A 23,671-nucleotide genomic window follows, 5' to 3' on the forward strand; every position below is an offset into this window, starting at 1 on the left:
AAGATGTTTTGACCTTTTACGGCGATTGGATAGGTGCCGACTCGTGCTCCGAGTTTGGCTGCGAGCAAAGCAACTTGCGCGCTGGAAATTGATAGGGCCTCATGCTAGGGGACGTGACAGTTCGAGCTTCCGGGCTCGGGAAGAGGAGGAGGAGGATTGTTGGGGAAAGATACCACGTAGGGCTGTCTAGGGGGACGCATGAGGTTGGTGAGAGGAAGACAAGCGACAGTCGCGTCAACGAAATGAATTCAAATCAGTTAACATTACTTCACTTCGACTCCATACCGTGACATGGTGATACACAGATAACGTAAATACTCCGCGTCCAGCACTCTCCCACGATGTAAACCTCAATTTTCGACGGAGCATGCCACCAACACGTCCATTCCTTACACCTCACTAACGAATAATGGAGTATCGAGTGTCCTGCACAAGCTTGTCTGGGCAAACTTCTTCCCTACACCCGACTGTCCGTCTTTGCCAGGGTCGACGAACTCATTACTACAGCACAGCAGAGCGCAGCACAGCCTCCGGCGACTGACGCGTTGCGCAAGATGGTGACGTACGTTCGTCTTGTCTCACACCTTCAACACCACTGCAACGAAACACGGAGATCTTCAGGGCAAACGACAAAGGACTCAACCACCGTTGCTGCCGTCGCCGCGCGCGCTCATGTCGACACTTACTGACCAGAGCTTTCTCTCAGAAGGTACAAATAATTTTGCGGAGACGCGCGCAGCAGCAGCAGCAGCAGCAGCAGCAGCACCCGACTCAGCGCCCGCGACGCGGCATGCTTGGCGCCATAGGGGGCTGGGCCAAGCTGCGTTAGCCGTTACATTGAAGAATTGAGTACGATTCACCTTTTGGTTCCCCTTGCTACATTGCTACGTCCACCGCCTCTTGGCTTGGGACGTCGGACAAGCTTTGTGGAGCAGAGGCTACTTTTGCTTTTTTCCTTCAACACCCCTTTCCGACTTTTGCGCCAAGGGCCAAATGTGAGGCTCGCCAAGGTTACGGAGGGTTGATCCGAGGTTGACAGCGTGGGAGGGACACATCTTGTCGAGATAGATTAGCAGATTTTGATCGGTCTCGGCCAAACAGGTTGGGACGACGTGGGTTTCTTTCGGTTCAAGGGACCGAAGACGAGAAGTTTGATTGTTGTGGGAGGCTGTGAAGAAGGGTATTTCGTCTGCTGGGCTTGGCCTCTTGGCGGATTGGTCTTTGGGCGTTATTTCGACGAGGCGCGGGCAAGCTGAAAAGTCATTTCGTTTTGCTCCATCTTGCCGGGCACCCCTAATTGCCTGAAGGTGGCTGGATGGCGTCTGCGCGCGCAATTTTGGTGGAGTCCGGTCGCGTATGCCGCAACTGCGGCCGGTGATGACGGGGCGTTCGGATGTTAAGTAATCGAGCACGGAGTCGGGAGGGATAGTTGTTCATACTCCGTTGCGTCCGCGAGGCGGAATTTTATGTTTGCTGACGTGAGTGATGGCAAGCCATCCACCAGCGACCGAGAGAACCAAAGGAAAGTTGTGATTGAGTGTAAGCGATGGGTAAGACCGTGTCTGGCTTACTGTGCCCCGAGGAATCCGGAAACGGGTTTGGCGGCGTGCGTGTTCCCGGGTTGTCGGGATTAACGGGGCCAGACATGAATCGCGGAACTGCCGGGGCCGGAATTGTCGGGTGCGGTGACTGCACGCCCGGAGTTAGGTATCTAGAAAAACATTGGGTTAGAAGAAGTGGCTGCGATGGGCATATCGCTGGATGGCGGACCCTGATCTTCGGTGACGACATGTGTTTTGGGAAGAAACGACCGACCAGGCAGTCGGGAAAGGCTCACACTACAGCGCTAGTGGGGCGGGAGGCGGGAGGTTTGCATGTGAGAGGCGTGTTGTGGGGAGGTTGCTAGCGGTTGTTCGTTTGGTGGGGTTGATACGGGACTGACGTCCGAGGTTGAGATAAGAGATGTCTTCACCTTGTTGCTGCAAGAGAGACAACTTCGGTAGAGTACCAACCTAAGAACAACTCACATGCATGCTGTTTGTTAAGCTGGAGTGGCAATGAGAACCACGTTGCTAGTGCTGCAGTGGATGCCGTGAGTATATGACGGTGCGATGGCTGTTTAGATTAAGCAGATTGGGTCGAGATGCAGTGCTCACGAAGCTGGTGATGTTGTAATGCAACCCTAGCAGTTGAGGGTGTGGTGGTCTGGATTGGATTATGCTGGTACGCTGCGAAGCTCTGACTTGGTTGGCATGTCTCGGGGAACGACTGACCGGAGGTTTGACATCGGCAGAAAACGGGGATTGGAAGCAAGTTAGAGACCGGAGCTGATGCCGATCCCCAATCGGTGGCCTTGGATGTTGTGAAGGTGATGGCTTGCGCGGTAGATGCAATTCTTGAGAACGAGGCTCCTGAGTGAGGCTTCTTGATTGTTGTCCATTCGTACGATATGTTTAGGCTCGATAATCTACAAGATGTTTGTGACCCCGCGTAATATGGACTCGTCCGACGAAGGATCATTTGGGCTTGGGCATCGATACTTCAGGTATAGCATTAGAGGCCGTCGTAAATAGTGGAATGGGTTTTCCTGATTCCGATCTCGATCCCGATCGCGGGGCGGGCTTGACTCGTTAGCAAAGCTGCCAGCTCAGCTTTCGGTGGATACACAAGCAGGGCCAGACGCAATTGAGCTTTGTGAAACCCATACAACAACCAGGGACATCTCTGTGGGTATGTCATTCGGGCAGCAAAGTCGAGGGATGCAATGCCATGTTGGCCGTTGAGGAGGGGTGGTCCCGGTGGAATCGTCGACGTTGTGGCTGCAGCCAGCGGTAGTGTCCTGCACGTTGGATGGATGTGGAGTCGTAAGAATGCGGGACAAGACAGATAGCAAATATCTCGTGGACTGCTTCCAACGTTCCAGAAACATGTCTACACTAAGCTGGGTAGGTAAGACGGCAAGAGTTCACTCAGAGTTTCCGAATTTTCATCATACCACACTCGCCTCTAGGAGGAAGGTGGTAACACAAAACACGCAGGTACAGCGCAGCCAAAGCACCAAAGATGGACAGTGCATCATTTCGGTGCAGGTGCATGTGAGGAGCGATGTGATGCAAGATGAGGTTGGTTTTAGGCAGGGGTCAGCCACGGGTGCGATGGGGCTACCATGGGGCTGCCCCGCGAAGTGACCGAAGGTAAGGGAATACAGAGTAGTAAGGTACGTAGTAAAGGTGAGCTAACCGGCAGATGGACCTCCAACCCGGCTCCGTGCAATTTGGTTGGTCCGGCTCCTCTTGTCGCGATCTATCATTTCTTTTCTGTCGATTTTTTTTTTGTTTGTTTAATTTCAGACGTTTCCTATGCCTCCCTCTGGTCTACATCCTTTTTTCAATTCTTATTCAGCAACAGCATTGGCAACGAACCTCCTGACCTCTTTTTCTTGCCGACGCAGGAAGTTCTCGCTCTGACCCCGTTGGCAAGGGGCCCAGGAGGAAAAGGAAATACGGACGACTGGTCAACGGTCAGACGAATCCGACGACGAAACAAAGCAACTTCAGGGAGCACCCTTGAGACGGACTTGGACCACGCCGTATCGACTGAAGCATCGTTCACTGTTCCATTGCAGCGCTCGCAACTTGTTCGCTCAGTGCCTTACCTTACTTAGTGAGCAAGTAGCAGCTGCCTGCTCCACAGACCCGCCGACCGCCTTCCGCCTTTCGCCCTGCCTTTTTTACGGATACATGATCGACAACGAACCCCCCTGACCATCTCGACGTCTAAATAACCAGGACCTCCTTTTCGACCTGCAACCACGTTATCCGGTCCTCTTCCTCCGCACTCGCCAATAGCCCACCAAAACTCAAACCCGTCGTCGCCCTACCTACCGTACCGTCTCCTACCTTACCTCGAGGTACCGAACTTGCGATTCTGCGACCGACCCTGTCCACCCCTTCCCGCGCCTCTCCCTCGAGGCCAGCACGGTCGGCCAGCTGTGTCTCCTGCCCGCCAGCCCTTTAAACGAACCGAAACGCCGTCCCAATCCGTGGCTGTCGCGACAATGGCCGACTCCGAACCATTTCCTCTCCTCAACACATCTGTCGACCACTTACACTCGGCTGTCGAACACCACGCTTCCTCTTCAAACTCCCGCAGCACACGACGTCGAAAGTCTAGCGCCTTGGGCCAGGACATACGTGCCGGTGACACAGGCCCTGCACTCGCAACTTATACGGCCGGCGACAGCCCTATTCCGCCCGTAAGAACCCTTCCGTCTTTGCCCTAATGAACCTTCTGTCTTCCATTATATCTCTTTTCTCTCCTTGGGAGAGATTTTCCACTTCAGATGCGGCCTACGTCTTCCAACTTCTTTCAGCAATCCGTCCATACACGACTAACAAACTGTCTCTTTCTAGTCCAGTCCTACCAAACGAATCTCAAAACGCCGGCGTGCCCGCGGCTTCTTCTATCGTTTCCGTCAGGCCATGATCAAACACACGTATCTCGTGCCCGCCGCCGTCATCGCCGTCGTCGCCGGCCTCTATGCCGTGAACCCGACCGAATCGAACCCAATCTCTCGCTTCATTTTCCTCTCCTACCGCCTACCTCCCGACCCCGCCAAACCCGATGCGCCCACCCAGTATGGAAAGGGCCTTTGGGACATAGCCTTCGTGGCATTCTACACCATTGTTCTCACGTTTACTCGTGAGTTCATAATGCAGGAATTCCTGCGACCACTCGCTCGTGCCGCTGGTTTGCGATCTCGTGGGAAGCAGGCTCGGTTTATGGAACAGATGTATACGGCCATTTACTTCGCCTGTCTAGGTCCTGCTGGTCTGTACGTCATGAGCAAGACGCCTGTTTGGTACTTCAGTACCCGTGGCATGTATGAGGACTTTCCTCACATGACACACGAGGCCGGCTTCAAGTTCTACTATCTCTTCCAGGCTGCGTACTGGGCACAACAGGCTCTGGTCCTGTTGCTTGGTTTGGAAAAGCCTCGCAAGGATTTCAAGGAACTCGTGGGCCATCACATCGTCAGTCTTGCTCTGATTGCCCTCAGCTACCGCTTTCACTTCACGTACATGGGTCTTGCAGTCTACACGACCCATGATATTAGTGACTTCTTTCTCGCTGTAAGTCTTGACCACGCTGCGAAGCATAATGTATCGTATTTGGAAAAGAATTCGTTCGTTAACGTAAAGATAGACGTCCAAGACACTCAACTATATCGACTCACCGATTGTAGCACCGTACTTTTTCTTCTTCGTCAGCGTATGGATTTATCTGCGTCACTACATCAACCTCAAGATCATCCTATCGCTCTTCACAGAGTATACCACCGTCGGACCCTTTGAGCTCAACTGGGCGACCCAGCAGTACAAGTGCACACTGTCACAGTACATCACCCTTGGTCTTTTGGGTTGTCTACAAGCCCTGAATCTCTTCTGGCTCTTCCACATTTTCCGAATCGCATACCGCTTCCTCGCCTACGACATTGCAGAGGATGACCGCAGCGAAGCCGAGGGCACGGACGCCGAGGACGAAACTCAGCAGAAGGCCCTGCCTGCGGAGGTGACCAACGGTCACACGACGGGCGCAAGCACCAGTGCGGCAGCAAAAGCTAGAGCCGTCAACGGTCGCGCGAGATAGAAGACCCTTCACGGAAGGATCAAGACGAAAGCATGATGTTCGGTGTTTCTGGTTTATGAAATCATTCGCTTGTATATGAGCATCGTCACGTCCCGCGGCTACAGATGGATCAGCATAAAGGAGACGAGGAAGCGGAGTACATCAACGACTCATCAGGCGACCGTCCAACAGATCGGAGTAACATGATCACTCAACCTTCTCGAGCTTGAAAAAGCGGGTTAATTATCGACCGCCGAAACATGAGGTGCAGAGCGTTCGGGATTGCGCAGCCCAGCCGCACTGACTATTAATACACCCGAAACGATTTCAAGAGTCATTTGTTGCCGAAGCACACCATGAGACCCGGACTCACGAGAACCCACGGGAATTCCATCGGATCCATGCCATTTCCCACAAGAGCAGGAATAGTCAAAAGACAGCCGCCAGGCAATGACAGAGATGACCGGCGGCTACTCGCGGATAATCCGTATTACGTGGTTGGGTGCCAGGCAAGACTGTGGCTGAGTGGCAGTGTGGGTGTGTGTGCCAAGGAGAACCTCCCTCGGTGGTGGTGGGTGGTGCGGAGGTGGAGGAACTGAGACAGGTGTGCGTCCGTGGTCGTTGACGGCGCACCCTCCCTCCGCGCGACTCGGCCAAACCTGCCTGCCACACCGCTTGCGCCCGCGCGTGCGCGCTTCTGCTGAAAACATGCTCATCTATCACATTCCCATGCTCACGACATCTGAGTCTCGATCTCGCACAATGCAACCTCATGACGGACGATCTGATCGGAATCCTGGGGGTGCGAAAAAGGGCGGTGGAAGAAGATGGTGGCGTTGCTGAGAGCGAGGCACCACCCTCTTCCCCGGTTGCGATACGAGGAAAGCATGGATGAGGACAGAAACGTGAAAACACGGGTGGAAGCGGCGGTGATTTGACTATAGACGGAGGCTGACCTCGGAGTCGGGTTCTGGCGTTTCGGGAGCCAAATTTCGGGCCCAGAGAATGAAGAAAGTGTACGTTGTTCTCTGCTTGTTCGCTCACAATACCACTGGAGTAATATCTACATATTGCCAGATGTAACGTATATTTGTCGTGAGTGGCACACCGAAATCTTGGTGTTGTATTACTTCCTAGGCCGTTCCCAAGATGTACCCGGCTCGTCACCAAATACGACACGACACACGAGATCACGGCGACTGAATGACGTTTTGAAGTAAGATGCCTGTTTTCGCTAGGCATAAGCAATTCTGATCTCTCGAATCTGCCGAGAGGGATACCTTCTATGAACCCTAACCGCTGCGAAGCTGATCTGTAGCCAGCCCAAAAAAACACAATGCTGAGAATGTCTGTCCGTCCAGTTTCTCTTTGTATGCCCAACCCGGCCCAAAAAAAAAATTGAAATAGAAGCAAAGCAGACCAAGATTGGCTTGTCATCCTGCGTCAGAAACAGTCCTCCTCCATGTAGGAAATGGCCCGTTTCTACCCAGGAAGACCCTCCGCTATCCGGCTGCACCCATCGCTTGTCCGCGTGGGATTTTAACAATGCCAATGCAAAACCTGCCTCCGTTCCGTGGACCCCCCTTCCGAAAGGCTCACCAAAGCCTTTCCCGAAATCCAACCCTCCCACCAACCGTCAAATCGAAAAAAAAAGGACCAATCCCGGTATGTAAGACTGTGGTATCCGCGTTGCATTGCCGAACAGCCTGCCCATGGTAGCAGGTGACGACTCTGTAATACTCGAAAGCAATTCTTGAATGTGTAGTGTAATCCCATGATTAAGGGGAGACCGTCCCCTCCCTGGATGACGATGACGATGTTGAACGAGAAATGTAGTGTCCGGCTAGAAAGACGATTCGCGCGTGGAAAGACATACTATGAATCGAAGGCTGGATATGATGTATCCGAAAGAGAGAAGTTGTTTTTGAGATGATTCCCCTTGCCAACCAACCGAGCCGGGCCGAGAGACCGTTTCTCAAGGCCACCGTTTTTGAATTACTCGTGAAAGTCCCTTTTTCGTTTTCGGGGTCTCGATGATGAAGAGGAGGGGAAAAGAAGTGTATTTGTGAACTCCAAACTCCGAGTCGCCGGTATGATGCATTCTTAAGCCGTTAATCCGTGGTACCTGGTTCGTAAAAGGCGCGTGCCTTCGTTGTATTCGTGAATGAAAATGTGCGATACTGGATGGAGTGACCGCATATTAAGGTGTGGTATGAGTAGGGGGGTTGGTAGATGACGTTGATCCAAACGTCGAGGGCTTCTTGAAGTCTGTTTGCCCTGTTGAGTCATGCTGTGTAACATGTTTCGGAAAGTTGTTGATGTAATGTCTAGTTTCGCTCATGATGCTCTGAGTGATCCGAGTCGTGGTGATCACTGCGTATCGAATCGGCGTCAGAACTGCTGCTTGCTGCACTACTAGAATCGTCACCAGTTGTGTTCGCCTTCGAGTTGGCACCGGAGCTGCCGGGCAGGATCGTCGATGAGTCAAGGCTAGTGTAACCACCGTCTGAGTGTCCGTCCGTTTGCTTCTTAGCCCTGGGGAACTGGGCCTTCTTAAGAAGCTTCTGTGCCTTCCTATTGGCAGCGCGAGCCTTCTCAGCAGCGCGTTCGGCCTGCACTTGCTTCTCCCACATCGAAGCGTACCGTCCGTTGGCGTTAACAAGTTCCTCATGGGTACCCTTCTCAGCGATGGTGCCATTGTTGAGAACAATGATCTGGTCAGCATGTGTGATTGTGGACAAGCGGTGCCTGTTTCACATGTTAGCATGAGAACCCGGCAAGATTCGGTTCAGTAACAAAGGGACTCAAACTCACGCTATGATTAGAAGTGTCCGGCCCTGGCCCAAGTGTCCAAGTTTGTCCTGGATCTGCTGTTCGGTATGCGCGTCGAGAGCTGAAGTGGCTTCGTCCAGCATGATGATCTTGGGATCCTTGATAATGGTTCGCGCAATTGCAACTCGCTGCCTTTCACCACCGCTCAGCTTCAGGCCGCGCTCGCCAACCTTGGTGTTGTACTGATCAGGGAAGGACATGATCCGATCGTGGATGCTGGCTGCCCTGCAGGCGTCGTAGACTTCATCGTCTGTGACACCCTCCCTGGCATACTTGAGGTTGTACATGAGCGACTCATTGAAGAGCGTTGTGTCTTGAGGGACAACTCCGATGAACTTCCTGACCGAATCAATAGTAAGGTCCTTGACATCTTGGCCGTCAATCTCGATGCTTCCCGAAGTAGTGTTGTAGTACCGGAACATCAGGCGGAAAACGGTCGATTTGCCGCCTCCAGATTCTCCAACGAACGCGGTTGTGGTGCCGGGCTTGCATTCGAAGTCGAGATCCTTCAGAGCCTTGCTCTTGGAGTCGTAGTTGAATGCGACATTCTTCCACCGGATGTGTCCCTTACACTCCGTCAACGGCTTCGCGTGCTCCATGTCAACAACCGTGGGCTTGACCTTGAACAGCTCCAGGAGGCGCTCGCCACTAATCAAGGCCTGCTGGATTGTCCTATAGAACGAGCCAAAGATGTTGAGAGGCTGCTGCAGCTGGTTGAGGTATGTCATCAGAGTGACGAAGCTGCCGACACGCTTTGTGCCGCTCGTCACTTGGTAGGCACCGAAGACCAACACCACGCTGAATCCCATGATGAAGACGCAAGCCTGAATGATGTTCATCCGGTTGACGCCCCATGTGACCTTTCTCTCGGCGTCTTGGTAGGAGTTAATAGCATCCCTGTAACGGCCGAATTCCTTCTGCTCTGCGTTGAAGTATTTGACCGTCTCATAACTAGTAATCGAGTCATTCTTCACGGCTTCCTCTTCCCTGTCCGCATTTGACATGATTCTTCGCTGGTCGGCCCGAGTCTGCGCCATTCTTATTGTGAGAAACAGGTACCAGAATGTCAAACAGCTGACGATGGCGGCGTATGTTGGGTCGAAGACCCAGTAGAAGACGGTAATTGCCGTGAACAGATCAATAACCATGGGCAATACCGAAAATGTCGCCTGTTCGAGGAAAGAGTTGATAGATGCGCCTTTGTTGAGAGCAGACAATACTTCGCCGGTGCGTTTTCCGAGGTGGAAGTCCAGACTGAGAGAGTGGACGTGTTCGAAGGCTGACGTAGTCAAGGCCCTGTAAGAATTCTGTGAGATGGGCACCCACATAATCGCGCGCAGTGCGTCGAGAAGCATGCCAGAGCCCTGCATGAGCCGCAAGACGATGAACACGCTCAGCATGAACCAGGGTGCCTCGCCCTTAGTCAACTGGTCGGTGAGTGCGCCTACTACCAGAGGGACGAAGACGTTAATCGTCCTCTGAGCAAGCAAAAGGACACAGCAGAGGCAGTAGAGGAGCTTGAGGCGTGGCGAATTCTTGGGCCACTGATACTGGATGAAGATCCTGTAGCTTCGGATATATTCCCACCAGGTCTTGTGGGGTGCCTTGTCGGGTCGATAGAAACCAGGCTCTCGGTAGTCCTTAGCAGTGGCACCGTCTGCCGCGCCATTAGTGTTGCTGACAGTACTACCGTTCCGAGAGTTGCGGAGGGAGCGTCCGTTCGTATCCCGTCCAGACTGACTGCTGTACGATGTACGTGAACCGTGGAGTAGGGGTGTACTCTCCTCCACGGGCGCGGAAGCTCGCTCCTCGACTTTGTCTTCTTCGTGTCGTGGTTTCTTGGCCCAAGCTGCGGCGTAGATGCCGACGAGAGTGATCATCAAGACTAGGCGGATGACGTAGATGATGAGGTCGACCATGTCCCACTTGGAGGCCGGAAGCTCTTCGAGGCCCTTAGACCTTTTGATGTACTGAGGCTCCATGACCCAGACGAAGGTGCAGACGCAGATGGTCAACTCGCCAACCAGACCGAGAGTCCAGGTGACGAAGTGGGCTATCATGGGACTGTCGCGCCATTCGAGAAGCGTGAAAAACAGGTACAGGTACAGATTCGGCGAGCCTATGAGGTAGACCTGTGTCCAATTAGCCTAGATTCACGGACCGGGGAGCGCGAGGGTTGCCGTACCGCCATGTTCTGCGATTCCTCCCACCGCTTGACGCCGTCTTTGGGCAGCCCGGCCGTTTCCAACTCCTCTACCACATGGCTGATGTGGGCAACACCACTGGCGATGAAGGACAAGAAGACGGCGAGACTGATCCATTTCAGCCATGTTTTCGAGGTGGGAGAGAGGACCGGGCCGATTCGTGTGCGTTCGGTGTTGTCGTCTTCGCGGCGCTTCTTCTTCTTGGTGACGGGAAGCCTTTTACCGCCCGGGCCCAGCAAGTCCTCCACCTTGGACTCGTCCTCTTCTTTCTTCGCCGTGACGATTGTGTAGGTTGCGGCCGTGACAATGAATACGACCAACAGGACGGCGGGGTATGTTATCAAGGCGCGTTTGAGTGTGCAGGCGGCCCAGGAGCCATTGCGACAGGCAATGGTCAAGTCGTCGTGGTCGAAGGGGTCGTCGAGCCGCATCGACAGCGGCGGTTTCTCGACACCAGCCATGGTGTGAACTGTTTGGGGGCGAGAAAGTCAGATGTCAGGAACAAACAGTACAAGGGAAAGCAACCCCCCTGCGCGGGAGAGAGGAGGGAGGAAGCAAAGAGGGAAAGGAAAGAAAAGAGAAGAGTCGCGAGGCAGAGGTAGAAGCAAAAGCAAAAGCAAAATAAGAGTTGTAGCGAGAGTGGTGGAAGAAGTTAGTTGAGAGGTAGAAAAGGGTACGTTACTTACGATTGGATCACCGAGGATATGTTGTTAGTGGTTACCTCACACCATTGCCCTTTGAGTCCCTTGGGATACTAAGGTATTGGCGCGGAGCTGCAGATGCGTCGGCGTGGTCCCCGTGGCAAGTTGCAGCCGAAGCGTCGTAAGGGAAGTGGGAGCCCACAAGAGACAAGAGGCAGACACGAGATCTCGTTTCGGGACCAAGATGTTGGAGCAGTGCCGTAGGTAGTAGGTATGTAAGGTAAGGTAGCAGCAGCAAGTACTCCGTACTGCAGGACGACAACAAGTGCAGCACCTCAGCGACTGGAGACGCGAGTGTGGCCTGGCAGTGGCAGGCGATTACCCGCCCGTCGAAATGGAAAGGTTCTGGGTTCTGGGTTCTGGGTCCTGGGTCCTTAGTTGGTGCCGGGGTGAGGTAGGGGTCGAAGGCGCTGAGACCGGGGGGGGCGTCGTGCAAGCGTGGTGGTGTTCCCAAAGGCTCGTGGTGCCGGGGGTGCAGGTCGTGGTGCAGGTCGTGGTGCAGGTGAGGTGAGGTCGGGTGGGAATCCACAGGACCACAGGGCGGTACAGAGGGGCCCTGTTCAGTTGGAGTAGTGGTGGGGTCTGCTGACTTGCTCAGTGGCGAAAAGCCACCCGAAGTCCCTGGAAGTCGAGTCAAGACTTGTCAGAATACAGGTACTGCGGTACTCGGCGGCCGAGGACTGTAGTGGGGTCTTGTTTCTTGGTGGGCTTTTTCGCAAGAAGCAGGCTGTGCTTTCGATCTGAGGCAAGAGACGGGATAGGCGGCGCAAGAACGCAGTCAGTGCCTTACGCAGCTGCGGCGGCGGCGGCGGCGACAGCGGCGGCGAAGTGGACGAGTCCTGCTGAAAGCTGTATATTGGCCTCCGAAAGATGGACCGATTCGGAAGTCGACGATTCCTTGGATTTGTGGGAGGTAACCAAGGAAGAGAAAGCTTGTGACTGGGGAGAAGTCTGGGAAAGAAGGACCTCGGGTCCGTAGATGGATGGACTTGAGAGCGTGACTGCGGTGGTCAAGCAGCTACCGAAAGCCGGGGTTGGTGCCGGATACTCGTAGCTGTGGCTTTGGAGATGGGAGGAATTGGAGGTTTGCGGCGGAAGGTAGCTGATATTTTTCCCCTCCGGCTTTTGCTGAAGCTGCCTACCTACGTGAGGTTGGTAGCTGATATTTGGCGCTGCGATATGAAACGAGCGACGGTCAGCTAACTCTCTCCGGCACAAACGACGGCGGGAAGGAGAATTCCAACCGGGGCCGTTGTCGAAAAATGCAGGAAAGATGAAAAGACTCGAAAGGATGGAAGGAGGGAAAAAAGAAGCAAAGAAAAATCCAATCAAATCCACAGCCCACTGGCGGCTTGAAGGGTGGTGACGGTGACGATGTTCGATTTACTTGGAGGGAGGGGTGGGCAGGGCAGGAGCGAATGGGTGGGCAAGTGGGATGCACCGATGGAAGAAGTACAAAAGCAGGTACCGACTACCTTACAGCGGCACACACCTGCGGGCTGCCACACTCTGAAAGGTTGGTGCGGATCGGCCAAAAGAGGAAGAGCGGCCTAGGCCAACTGCCATATACAGATGTAGCGCGTCCAGAGGGAAAAATAAGGTCGGTTGTCCCGTTCCCATGTGTAAGGAAGGTCTAGCTGCTAAAGTGAGGGCAGGGAATGGAAGGTTGGGTGTGGGTGGTAGCGGCTAATACAACCACAACCACGACTACCCGACCTCAGCAGGAAGGAACTCTTTTTGGGGGGTAGTTGCCTTTCGTAGCTTCTCACTGGATGGCCCGATGAGAATACATGCGCAATAATCCCTTAGGTGCTTAGGTACGCAGTAAGGAATAAGGTGCTAGGTAAGATGGCACCTTAAGGAACACCTCACCTGTGCATCTTTGGCTTGGGTTTGGATATGGGCATGGCAAAAGACATGAAGGATCAGCCGCTCACTCCCATTTGGGACTCACCTTGCAAGGTCCACGGCTATGACTGACTGAGATGCCGTTAAGACGGGTGAAGTCTGCGATGGCAGCAGCCACACACACGAGCACACAGAAAATCGCGCCAGCAGCGCTATTGTAGCGGGCGGTAGTGACGCCTAGTCCCGGTTTGCAGTCAGCGGCACTCGCAGATACCTTCTTAATGAGAGAGGCAGTGGCCAGTATTCGCCCCGGTGTAAGTTTGTGGTTGCGCGAGAGGAGGTACTATGCAGTATGGTTCAGGTGAGGAGAAGGGCGGGCTTTGCTGGCTGGCGAGGATTCAAGCCCACTTCAACGACCGCGACCAAACCAAACCAAACTCCACAGCGGTCCCGGTCGATTTGCGTGCGTGGAGAGACCGGAGACCAGAGACCAGAGACGTGGAGGCTGGGACTGGCATCGTTGCTAGGTAATCGTTGCTGCTAAGGTACGCAGTACGGGTACGGGTACGGGTACTTTGTACTCTTTTGACGGATCCAGGAGCTGTCAAACCGGCCGGAGCTGGATAAACGGAAATGCCCAAACCTCCAATGCTCCGGGAACCGTATCTGGAAGGGATCCAGCATCCAAGGTAGAACGCAGAACGGCAGCGCCTCGAACCACCTTACTCCGTACGGGCCGCGATCCTGTACCCTGATACTGGTGTTGGTACGGGATTGTGACAGTGATACGTCTTGGATACCTTACTCGGCAAGGGATTGGCGGCAGCTCCTGAACGTCAAAGCAGGCGAGAGGGTCTGGACTCGGTTGCTCGAGGTCGCAGCTCCAACTCCAGCGTTTCTTTACCAGGGTCCTGATGTGCGCCCTTGTTAGTGCCGGAGCCGGAGCCACTCATGCATATGATGTTGCTCGTAGGGAAAGCACGGAACATGGAGATGATGGAGACTTTGATCAAGGGGGACCGGAATGGACATGAATTGGGCCCCCAAATGCCACCCAGAGGCCCAGGGGAAACAATAAAAAGAAACACGCCGTCGCAATGAGACAAGAGAAGGTTAATTGTGGAGGGAAACGGCAGACCAGAGCCGTACAGTGACGAAGACGGTGACAATGACAGGCTAAAAAAAACAACAACAACACGGCCAAGACAAGACACCCCGGGGACCTGGTGTCGATGCCAATAAGAGAGCCGCGAGAATAGAGGGGAGGAAAGCGACGTCGATGACGATGCTTGTGAACGCGGGCCTTTGCGAAAACGTTCCAGACCCGTGTCTGTGGCAGTGGCAGTGACATGAAATGGAGACGACAATGGCCCTCAACTCGTCGTGGATATCGATGTCGTTGATGCACCTGCTACGGAGTACCTAGAATACCATCTGCTTTGACGTGCAAGTGACAGCCCAAGGCAGTGTCCATCAGGTGCTGCGAATAGATATCCGTAGCGGCGCAGACGGTCAAGTCACTGACAGCCGTGGTGCTAAAATGACCAGAATAGCGCATCTCATCTCCTCCATGCTCTTTAGTATCTTGTCACAGGCCACGGCCACGCCACGGTCACTCACGGCCATGGCCAGGCGGAGCGGGGCGGGAGATGGGGATGGAGATGTTGTTAGGATGAAGGGATCTGAGTCCCGAGACGAGAACACACCCACAGGACAAACACACGAACACACCAACTGAAGATCGCGCACACACACCTATCCTTAGTCTTGGGACGCTGTCCTTAGTAGGGTCCTTGAAAACGGAACGAACACCCGGTCTCCACCGTAGTTTCCGAGTGTTTGATGCAGCTGACGGCGAAACGAGTGTGAGCTAGCGCCGACTTCCGAGGTCATCCAACCAGCGTGTGAATGTGAACGTGAGGCGCAAACGTTGTTAGTTGGCGTGAGGTGGATGCCGGACGAGATCTTGGGAGAGAAAGGAATGACGGGAATATGAGGGGAGGAAACTAAGGTAAACTGGACGGAGTACCTAGGTGAGGGAGACCGGGAGACCTGGAACAGGTATGAAGCTCAAAGACGGGGGCAGCCTACCAACCTAATAAAACCGGGAGGAGTAGAACAGAAAAATCGAAACTGAAAAATGCAATATCGTGTCGACCCTTGTTGCTTGCAAGTCTGAATAGAGGCAAGTGCGACTGAGGGAGGCTATGGTCACGGATGCGGTTGCAAATGCAAAGACTGAGCGGATGTAATGAGGTAAGGTCCAGGTGTGTAATACCTAGCACCTGTACCTGGGCAGGTGTCTTCCCGGACGGATATGTTTGAGCAGCCTGCCAGCCACGACGGGACCTGCCTTATTACTTTCAATGTATGAAGTTTTCGTACAGATGCTCATAGGTGTGAATTGAGGCCAAGGCCAAGGTCTCCGGAAGGAGCCCAGGTGAGGCCCAGTATTCGTGGTCAAGCAGGGAGACAAGGTGCGGAGGGGGTTGCTGTTTTCTGTTTTCTGTCTCCTGTTCCTGCTCCTGCGTCCTGCTTCCTGCTTCCTGCTTCATGTCAGTTGTTTCCGGAGAGCTTCCGATGCGTTCGTGCTTGCTCTTCCCGTCGCTGTAGTGCTGATTTATTACTGCGTGCTTGTTGCCGTGCAGCGCAGCTTGCTGTATCCATACGATGCACCTCAATACCAAGGTACCTGCCATCTTGACCGAATTTTGGTAAGGGGATGCTGGCAAATAGGAAGAGCGACCCTGGATCGGTTCCTGCCAACCTCACCGATGTACCTACAGACCTTGTTATCTATTTTTTTTTCTTGTTTCTTTTCTTCTCTTCCCTGTCTCGGCTGCGACAGTTGCTCTCAACGAATCCTCCTCTCCTCTCCTATATTCGTTACTTCAATGTTCAATAAAGGCCCTCCTTATGGGTCACCTTGACCCGTCTGTGATGGTGTCTCCCCGCCGTCAAAGAATGGCTTGGGACCACCCAGCTGACGGACTCGCGCCTCGCCTCGACTAATCTTCTCTCTAGCCTTCGTTTTCGACGCCACGACGTTCTCCTGGCCGACTCTGTCCGGCCGACCTCTTGAGTTCTTTGTACAGGAATGCTGCTGCTTGGAGAATTTTCGTTGTCGGTTGTCTTGACTCCACCAAAGACGAGCTCGAGAAACTGGGACAGCCAAGAACGACGACAGACAACACATACCCAGCCCATTCAAAGGCGCTCACAATCAAATCATTCTTCCCGCCTCCATACTATGCTATTGTATGCAAATACAACGGGTGGCCAGCCAAGAACGCCCTGCGGCCGGGATTTGCACCGGCAGCTGGAGCGAAACTGCTCGTTTGCCAGCCACGACAGCCAGCGATATTAGCTTCAACCAGCCAACATGTAGTCTACGATCCGTCGCCTGTGCTCTGCATTCAACCGCGTGCGACATCTTTCTTTTTTTCTTGGCCTCTCCGGCCTCGGCTTCAGCCCGTATCCGACGTCAGCAACGCTCAAGCGTTATGCGAATAATATCGAGCATTCGCCCACCTCGTCGTCATTCAGATTCCGAGACCCCTTGACGTCTGCACCTCTACTCTATTCTCACCAATTGCAGCGTCAGTGCGGTTGATATCAGCTTTGGTGTGGTCAGCACTTCAGCCAAACGGCTCGCATCCAGCCCCTTCTCACCGCTCGACCTCACAGCTCCAGCTGCGTCTAGCAGAAAGAAGGCACCGTGACGGCTGCCGCAGCTTGCATGCAACGAACGCATCCATACGGATACACCACACCAGCAACCGGCGGCTGCACCCAGGAGTATCCGCACAGCTCTCAAGCAACCAGAAGCTCGCAGACAGCCCAGAATACCCCTGCCACTCGCCGGCTTGGATCGTTCTGGATGCCGTTGCTGTTTGGCTGAAGTCTGAATCCTAAGCGGTAATGGATGGACCACCACAGACGACCACCACACCCACTCCTCAGGGATTGGTCGATGCTCTGCAGCAGCCACTGATCCCAAAAGAGTCCGCGGGTGGATAACTATGTGGGTGCGAGACGTCCTGAAGTACACCACGCCCACCAACGACGAGTTGAGAACCGATTCGAGCTTTGATATTAGTGGTGATGGACTACAGAAGGTCCAGCTGCTGCGGAGAAGCCGTCAAGGATTTTGCGTCTTCTCAGAGTCTCTTTGGCTCTGATGTTGAAGTGCCTTGCAGCTTCAGGCTCAAGACGTCTTAGTCGCGGTCATTGATCAGCAGTCTCTCAAGTTCGCGGATGGCGATGCTCGTGCCACATAGGTGCGCTCAAGGTGCACCTTAGCCCCTCAGTCGCCCTTCCCGCCGCGCTAGCAAGTTCCGATTGCAGAGCCGTTGAGGATTGGCGATCTTCACTGTCTGCTTGGCCAATTGATACGAAAATCGCTGCGGCAAATTCTGAGTTATTACATGTCGACTACCGAGAGACGCGACAGATACCCAACTCAGCTCTTGCAACCCTTGTTCTGACAATCAGGAACCCAGCTGTCAATCTCTCTGGCAGCGAGGTGTGTACACTAATCACATTCAATATGTATCGACGTATTTGCGCGCCTAGACCGTCGTGGGCTACCAACAGCGAATGAGAGGTTGGTGACGGATCTGCAACGCCAGCATCGAGTCACGCCGGCGTTCTAGATTGTAGTTGTCGCAGACAGCCGGCCGGGAGACCACCGTCGCTTTTAATAGATGTCGGGTTTCACGTCCACCACCCGAACTTCTCAGCAACCCAATCTGCCTGAGATGCGCAACATCTCTTCTGGCGAGACGAGCTGCGCCATTCGCTCGACACATGTCTTGAGCCATGCTTTTCTCGACCACCATTCGAGCCTCGTCTGGACGTCTTCGCCTCATCGAGATCCCCAATCGGGCCCATGGAACGCCACATATTGTTTCGCGCAGGTCGGTGAAGAGGGTGCAGTTTGCCGAGCTGCAGCCGGACTCCAACCACAGCGGAGGATAATATGTACGATTTCATTCTACGCGTCTGCTTCCGTCCCTCTTCCCGCTTCATACAGGCGCTCCTTGCCTAAGACTCGGGATGAATTGGGCTTTGACCCCCCTTCAGTGAGGATGCAACTCCATTGAGCAGATTCGTCTCTTCGCTTATTTCTGACGTTGGCATTTCCCGTTCTTCCGCCGCCTGTCTTTGCAGCGATTGATCGATTTACGTGCCACAGGAAGAAAGCTACGCGCACCTTACTGCAAGCCGGCACGTCTGTGTAAGTTCGAACGGTTGCATTGGGCTTATTGGTCGCTTACACTACAAGGCGGCGGAGGTCAGGTCAGCATCCCGATTCCCCGCCAGCGCAATCCGGAGTCTAGGAAGGCACAGTTGGGTACAGTTGCAGCTTTTCACCATCTTGCGATGAGTGCGCATAACCGCAAGACGGTTGTCTAGACCGCAGTTTGACACCTCCGACAAGGATCTCGTCCCGCAGCCCACCCTTCAGTGCCTTCCGCCAATGACCTTGGCTTACAACCCATCACTTCCTTTCTGCTTGGCTCTGGGTCTTCTTCTCCGGCCCACTGTCTTCCTCCAAGTCGTGGACATCGCTTACCGCCGACGAGGGGCTAGACTTCGTCCTGGGGATGTAGAACGATAATGATGTGCCACACAATGAGCCCATGACGTTGACATGAAGTATGCGAATGCTTTGGTGTCACAAGGCTGAGACGTCATTTCAACACAGCATATGCACCCCGTATGCAAAGTCGCCCTGTTTGGGGTCTGGGGAAGCGTGGCTCGTGGGGGAAAGCAACCAGAAGTGGGACTTCCCAGCACCTGAAGTGCCGTTGATCCCCCACATCGTGGCCTTCCGTCTTGAGCCTCAAATGCGACGACGGCCGTTCATCCAGTTTTTGCTGTCGAGCGCACGACTACTCTGATACAACGACAAGTTTGACTAAATCTCGAGTTGCTGACGACTCCAACCCATCAGATCCAAACGAGCCACTACCGTCCCTTCTTGGCATCACATGCAATCAGATCGGGCGACCTGCGCCGCGGGGAACTGGATGATGCGGCCGCCAACCCTTCGCATCTGAGGTGAGATCGACACGGCACCTTGGTTCTCGACGGTCTAGACCTTTGGAACCGACCTCAGATCGACCTCATCCCTCTGGTTGTGTAAGTGGCTGGAAAGCCCCTTTATGGATGGCACGGCGCGTCCCTTCTGGTTTGTCATCGAACCTCCGTCCCATCTTGGGGGTAAGGCGAGCAAAGTTCCACAGCACCCGGCGAGCGAGGCTGAGGCATAAGTCCCGTCCCGCCTGTTGCCAGTGCGCCGGGCTTCCGTGTGCTCTGATTTACACTTTTTTTTTTACCCCGTCGCATTGAAACGACCGCGTGGCCGGTCTGTGTTCTTTCTTTCCTCCGATGTCGAAACAGAGTTCACGGCCGATGTACGGCACGACTCGCATTCCATGCGAACCCTTGCGTGCTATCATAAGGACCCTACATGCACAGGAGTGGCTGAACTCAAGCAGCAGTACGTCGCTCGATATGAGTCCCCCCAAGGGTCCAACATCAAACGTGCACACGGCGTCGGGCGGTGATGGGACGAACGAGTGTGGCGTCCGGCGCGAGGCGGTGGTGGCTTGCGGGCGGCCGCATCTGGTGATGCCCGGCGTCTGACTCTGGCGTATGCGGAGGTATTGGAACGTTGGGCCGGTGGCTTGATTTCTCTGCAGGTGTCACTTCCTTGATTGATGCTATTCTTGACTCCGGATCCTTTTTTTCGAGACGTAGACGGAGGCCATACAGTCCCCCAAGGCCCGGGACTTTTCCCACAGCCTGTTCACGTATCAGGGTGCAGCTCGGTCCGGGGCATTTTCGAGATGGATTTCTTTTCCTGCGTCAATGACACGTACATTAGCTGGAGAGGCAGGAGTCGAGTGCTGAAACACATCTTGTTGTGTTGGAAATACCCTCCCTCCCTCCCTCATTCCCTCAACCTCATTCTCATTTTGTCTCTGTGTTTCTGTCTCGAATGCAGAACATCAGTCAGGGTTTGGCGCGCATGACAGGGCGAGACGCCATTGTCTTAGATTGGTATCGCCGAGACTTGCCGTCGCGACATCCACTGAAATCTGATATGCAGAGTACACCACACTTACAACCACGTAAAATCGGATCTCGGGGTGTTTTCTTTTCGCATGGACATGCCTCCCACATCTCTAAGCCGTAACTGAACGCGCCGTACACGTTCGTTCTGTAAGTGCTTCTCAAGTCACCGCTACGTTGGGCACAACGACGTCGTCCTCGTCGTCGGTGCTCGAGTCGTACAGAGTTACCAAGCAAACCTCCATCGAAGACACAGAACCGCAACGGGAACACAGCGTGTCACGACAGTCTGTACGTCCTCATCGAGGTTACAGCGACCCGAACCCGCTTACAAGCGGCCGACATGACATGCTGCCGTGCGACGCGGGCGGCTGACTCTCTCACTCTCTGTCCTTGTGTATGCTGTGTGTATGTATGTATGTCTCTCCTTCTTCGGGATGGGTGGATGCCCCAAGTGACATGCCAGTAGTGTACGTGAACGAAGGGAGCAACCGCAAGCGGTGCACTCACACACTCGGGTGGTACAAGGAACGGAGTTGCGGAGTGAGCGGTATTTTTTCCTCGGTGATGATGATATCGGGATACTCTGAGCGGGAAGCCGAGGTAGAGGAAGTAGAATTACTAGAAGAGGAAGAAGCAGTGAAAAACCTTAATTCGTTCCCATGTCGGTTGGCGTGTTCATGTCGCAAAGCTGGGGCGGTAAGGCATGGGAAATGTCGCCTGAAACCTTGATATATGGGAGCAAACTACGCAAGAAATGTGATATGTTACACCGGAGGAAGGGAAAGGTACCCGAGAGGCAGATGGACGACGTCCCCGAGTCATTCTTACAGCATTAGCAAAAATGGGAATAATCGAAGCGGAGGAAGGGAGGAGGCATCGAGATTGTAATGGCTTAATCACAATTGAGACATGCTCGGACTCGATCCCGATTCCTCGATTATACCAGAGCTCCTCTCCAACTGAAAGGATGAGGCGCGTCAGGAAGCCCCGATCCGACTGAAAACGAGACTCTCCGTTTTGGGAAAACGATGTCATAGTGTTGTACTCGTACAGTTTATAGGCTCCAGCTCTCGCGAGCACGAGGTCGAAGGGCGGTAGTTACAGGCGCAATGCGATAGTTGCGCTCTGGTGCACTTACACAGAGATACCGATTACGGGCCAAGGACCGCGCTTGCGGTTGCGATGCCAAGGTCAGGTATCCCTCGTCTCTCATCAGCCTCTCATTGCAACGACTGGCAGCTTCGCTCTGGCTGTTGAACGGGGGAAAAAGCCACCGAAGTATCTCAGAGGCAAGAAAACTAATGTGGCCAAGCTGGACCGTTGGACAAGCAGGGGTCTTCTGGACGCACATTCGGGGAGCACAGCAGTCCAGTCGCGGAATCCCACGAAACCCTGCAGCCCGCAGGAGTAGGATGCGGTGCTTATCCTTCCCTACCTCGCGGGAGACAAATGAGATATGCGTGTGTGTGTGTGTGTGTGATGTACAGGCCTTAGCCGTGTGAGAGGCGGGATGGGATGGGACGGGACGGGATTTGGGAACAGAGAAGCAGGCATGGCGAGTACAACAGAAGACCGGTAACAAATAACCAAGGAATAGACAACCACCCCGTGGAACCCACGGTGTGTGTCTTGCCCGCATAGAGCTAGGTAGAGATGCCCGAGAAAGTGGTCCCGCGGTACGGTGTACCGGCTGCTGCCGGGGTTTGCGTTCGCGTCCGTGGTTCGTCAGGTGGCATTTCATAGACCTGCATGCCGGGGACAATAGCGGTGAAGGTGTGTCGGTGTATTTCAGTTTACCTGACTTTTTTTTTGGTGTCCAGGGTGTGGAATGGGTCCCCCGCCTCCTGTTCTTATCGCAGGCCGATGGTGCAAACTCGCAACCAGCGAAAGAGATTCGATGCTGTGATATTGATCCTTTCCTATGAGGTATAATGAGCGCCGTCGCGCGCAATGTATGATGTGACCGACGCTGCAAGAACATGGGCTTCGGCAACCGACCCAACGTGAAGCATTGGCTCGGTGTCTTGTGACTCCGTCGTTAGGCATGGGAACGAAACATAGATTTGCGATCCGGCCGAATGGGAATACACCACATGGACGCCACTTGAGCAAGCTCGTCTACCTAGGATGCAGGAGGTGAGATGGGCGAGAGTCAGGACTCAGGATGGCCTCGCTTGCTTGCTTTTTTGGTGCCCAGCCTGCGCACCTCCCGGGGGAATGCGATAGAAGGAAGTTTAAATTCTTGTTTTTTCCGTGACAAGCGGGCGGAGAATCGCATCGCATCGGTGAGCCGGCCTGGACTAGGCTGGTCGTCGGCGAACTGACCGACATGTGGATTTCCACATGGGGCTCCTCCGACGCAGCGAGGCGGACGCAACAGTACTCGCGCCATGCGTTCGCGTCCCGCGCTCTTGCATTCTTCCCCTCTATCTCACTTATCCAAGTGCAGGATGAGGGTGAAAAGAAAGCGTTTCCGGCGATCTCCCAAGAAGCGGGAATCCAGACCCCCGGTCCCCGGCTTGGGACAGGAGGGGCGCATTGCATTGCCTCGAGGTTGTCAACGTGACTGATCTGCTCGCTTGGTAGGGTGATACAGCGCCGGGCTCGGCTGGATGGTGGTTGGGTTGGTTGGTCAGGATGTTCGTCGTTACACCCAATCCACGATGAGCGTTTGTACCGTCGATGCATACGACAGATCCGAACAGCACCACCAACAGCTCTAGGACTAATATGAGAGCGGTTTTCGAGGTACGTGACCTGCCCTAGGGTTCGGAATCTTCCTTCCCGGAAAGGATTGTCGCTGCGGGAGGGCCCGTTTCTCGTGAGTTGTCGTTGTCTATGTGCCGCCCGCAAAATGTGTCTGGTTAGCTCCATGCGCGGTGCGGTCATGCCCCCCGGGGACGGGCCGGAGGATGTCGGCCGCGGGTGGGTGATTTTTGAGTGGATTTGTGGTGACATCGCCGCCCGCCCGCCGCCGTCGCCGCGGGCGGGGCCACACCGCACGCTTGCGCAGCGACGACAGGTGCTGTTGGTCTGGAACCCATGCTTTCTTCGTGCATGATAAGTCTGGTACCTGGGTTACATGAGAGATACGTAAACTGTACTTTTGTCGAAGTTGCGGTGGACTCTGTCGCTGGGGGTCAGATCCTTTTCAGAAGAAGTGTTGCAGAGCGATTTGAATTGAGGCCATGATGTCCGGAAAAGTCGATGGCAGAAGGAAGGTACGTCTTGTTCCCCTTCCCTTCCCTACCCTTCCAGTTTCGCGGAGTCCAAGACGGCATATGAGCTGTCACCGACTCATGGAACGTCTCAATGACGGTACCATGGCTCGGGGTTCGGGAGCTGTTAAGAATGGCGAGAGCTGACAAAATG

The 23,671-nt window shown here is 54.2% G+C and overlaps 2 protein-coding genes across 2 annotated transcripts; one reads left to right on the forward strand and one right to left on the reverse strand.

Moving 5' to 3' along the window:
- Positions 1-4,057: 4,057 nt before the first annotated feature.
- On the forward strand, positions 4,058-5,649 carry CkaCkLH20_05041 (sphingosine n-acyltransferase lac1; the record flags this gene model as incomplete). The annotated part of the gene is made up of 3 exons (XM_038887760.1): positions 4,058-4,255; positions 4,413-5,132; positions 5,206-5,649. The coding sequence occupies 3 exons, from the start codon at positions 4,058-4,060 to the stop codon at positions 5,647-5,649; spliced, it is 1,362 nt and encodes a 453-aa protein (XP_038746802.1).
- Positions 5,650-7,955: 2,306 nt separating this feature from the next.
- Positions 7,956-11,125, reverse strand: CkaCkLH20_05042 (ABC transporter; the record flags this gene model as incomplete). Its single annotated transcript, XM_038887761.1, has 3 exons — positions 7,956-8,376; positions 8,443-10,592; positions 10,646-11,125. 3 exons carry the CDS (start codon positions 11,123-11,125, stop codon positions 7,956-7,958), a joined length of 3,051 nt encoding a protein of 1,016 aa, XP_038746803.1.
- Positions 11,126-23,671: the final 12,546 nt, after the last annotated feature.

This window comes from Colletotrichum karsti (genome assembly GCF_011947395.1).
Source record: "Colletotrichum karsti strain CkLH20 chromosome Unknown Scaffold14, whole genome shotgun sequence".
Taxonomy (NCBI): Eukaryota; Fungi; Ascomycota; class Sordariomycetes; order Glomerellales; family Glomerellaceae; genus Colletotrichum; species Colletotrichum karsti.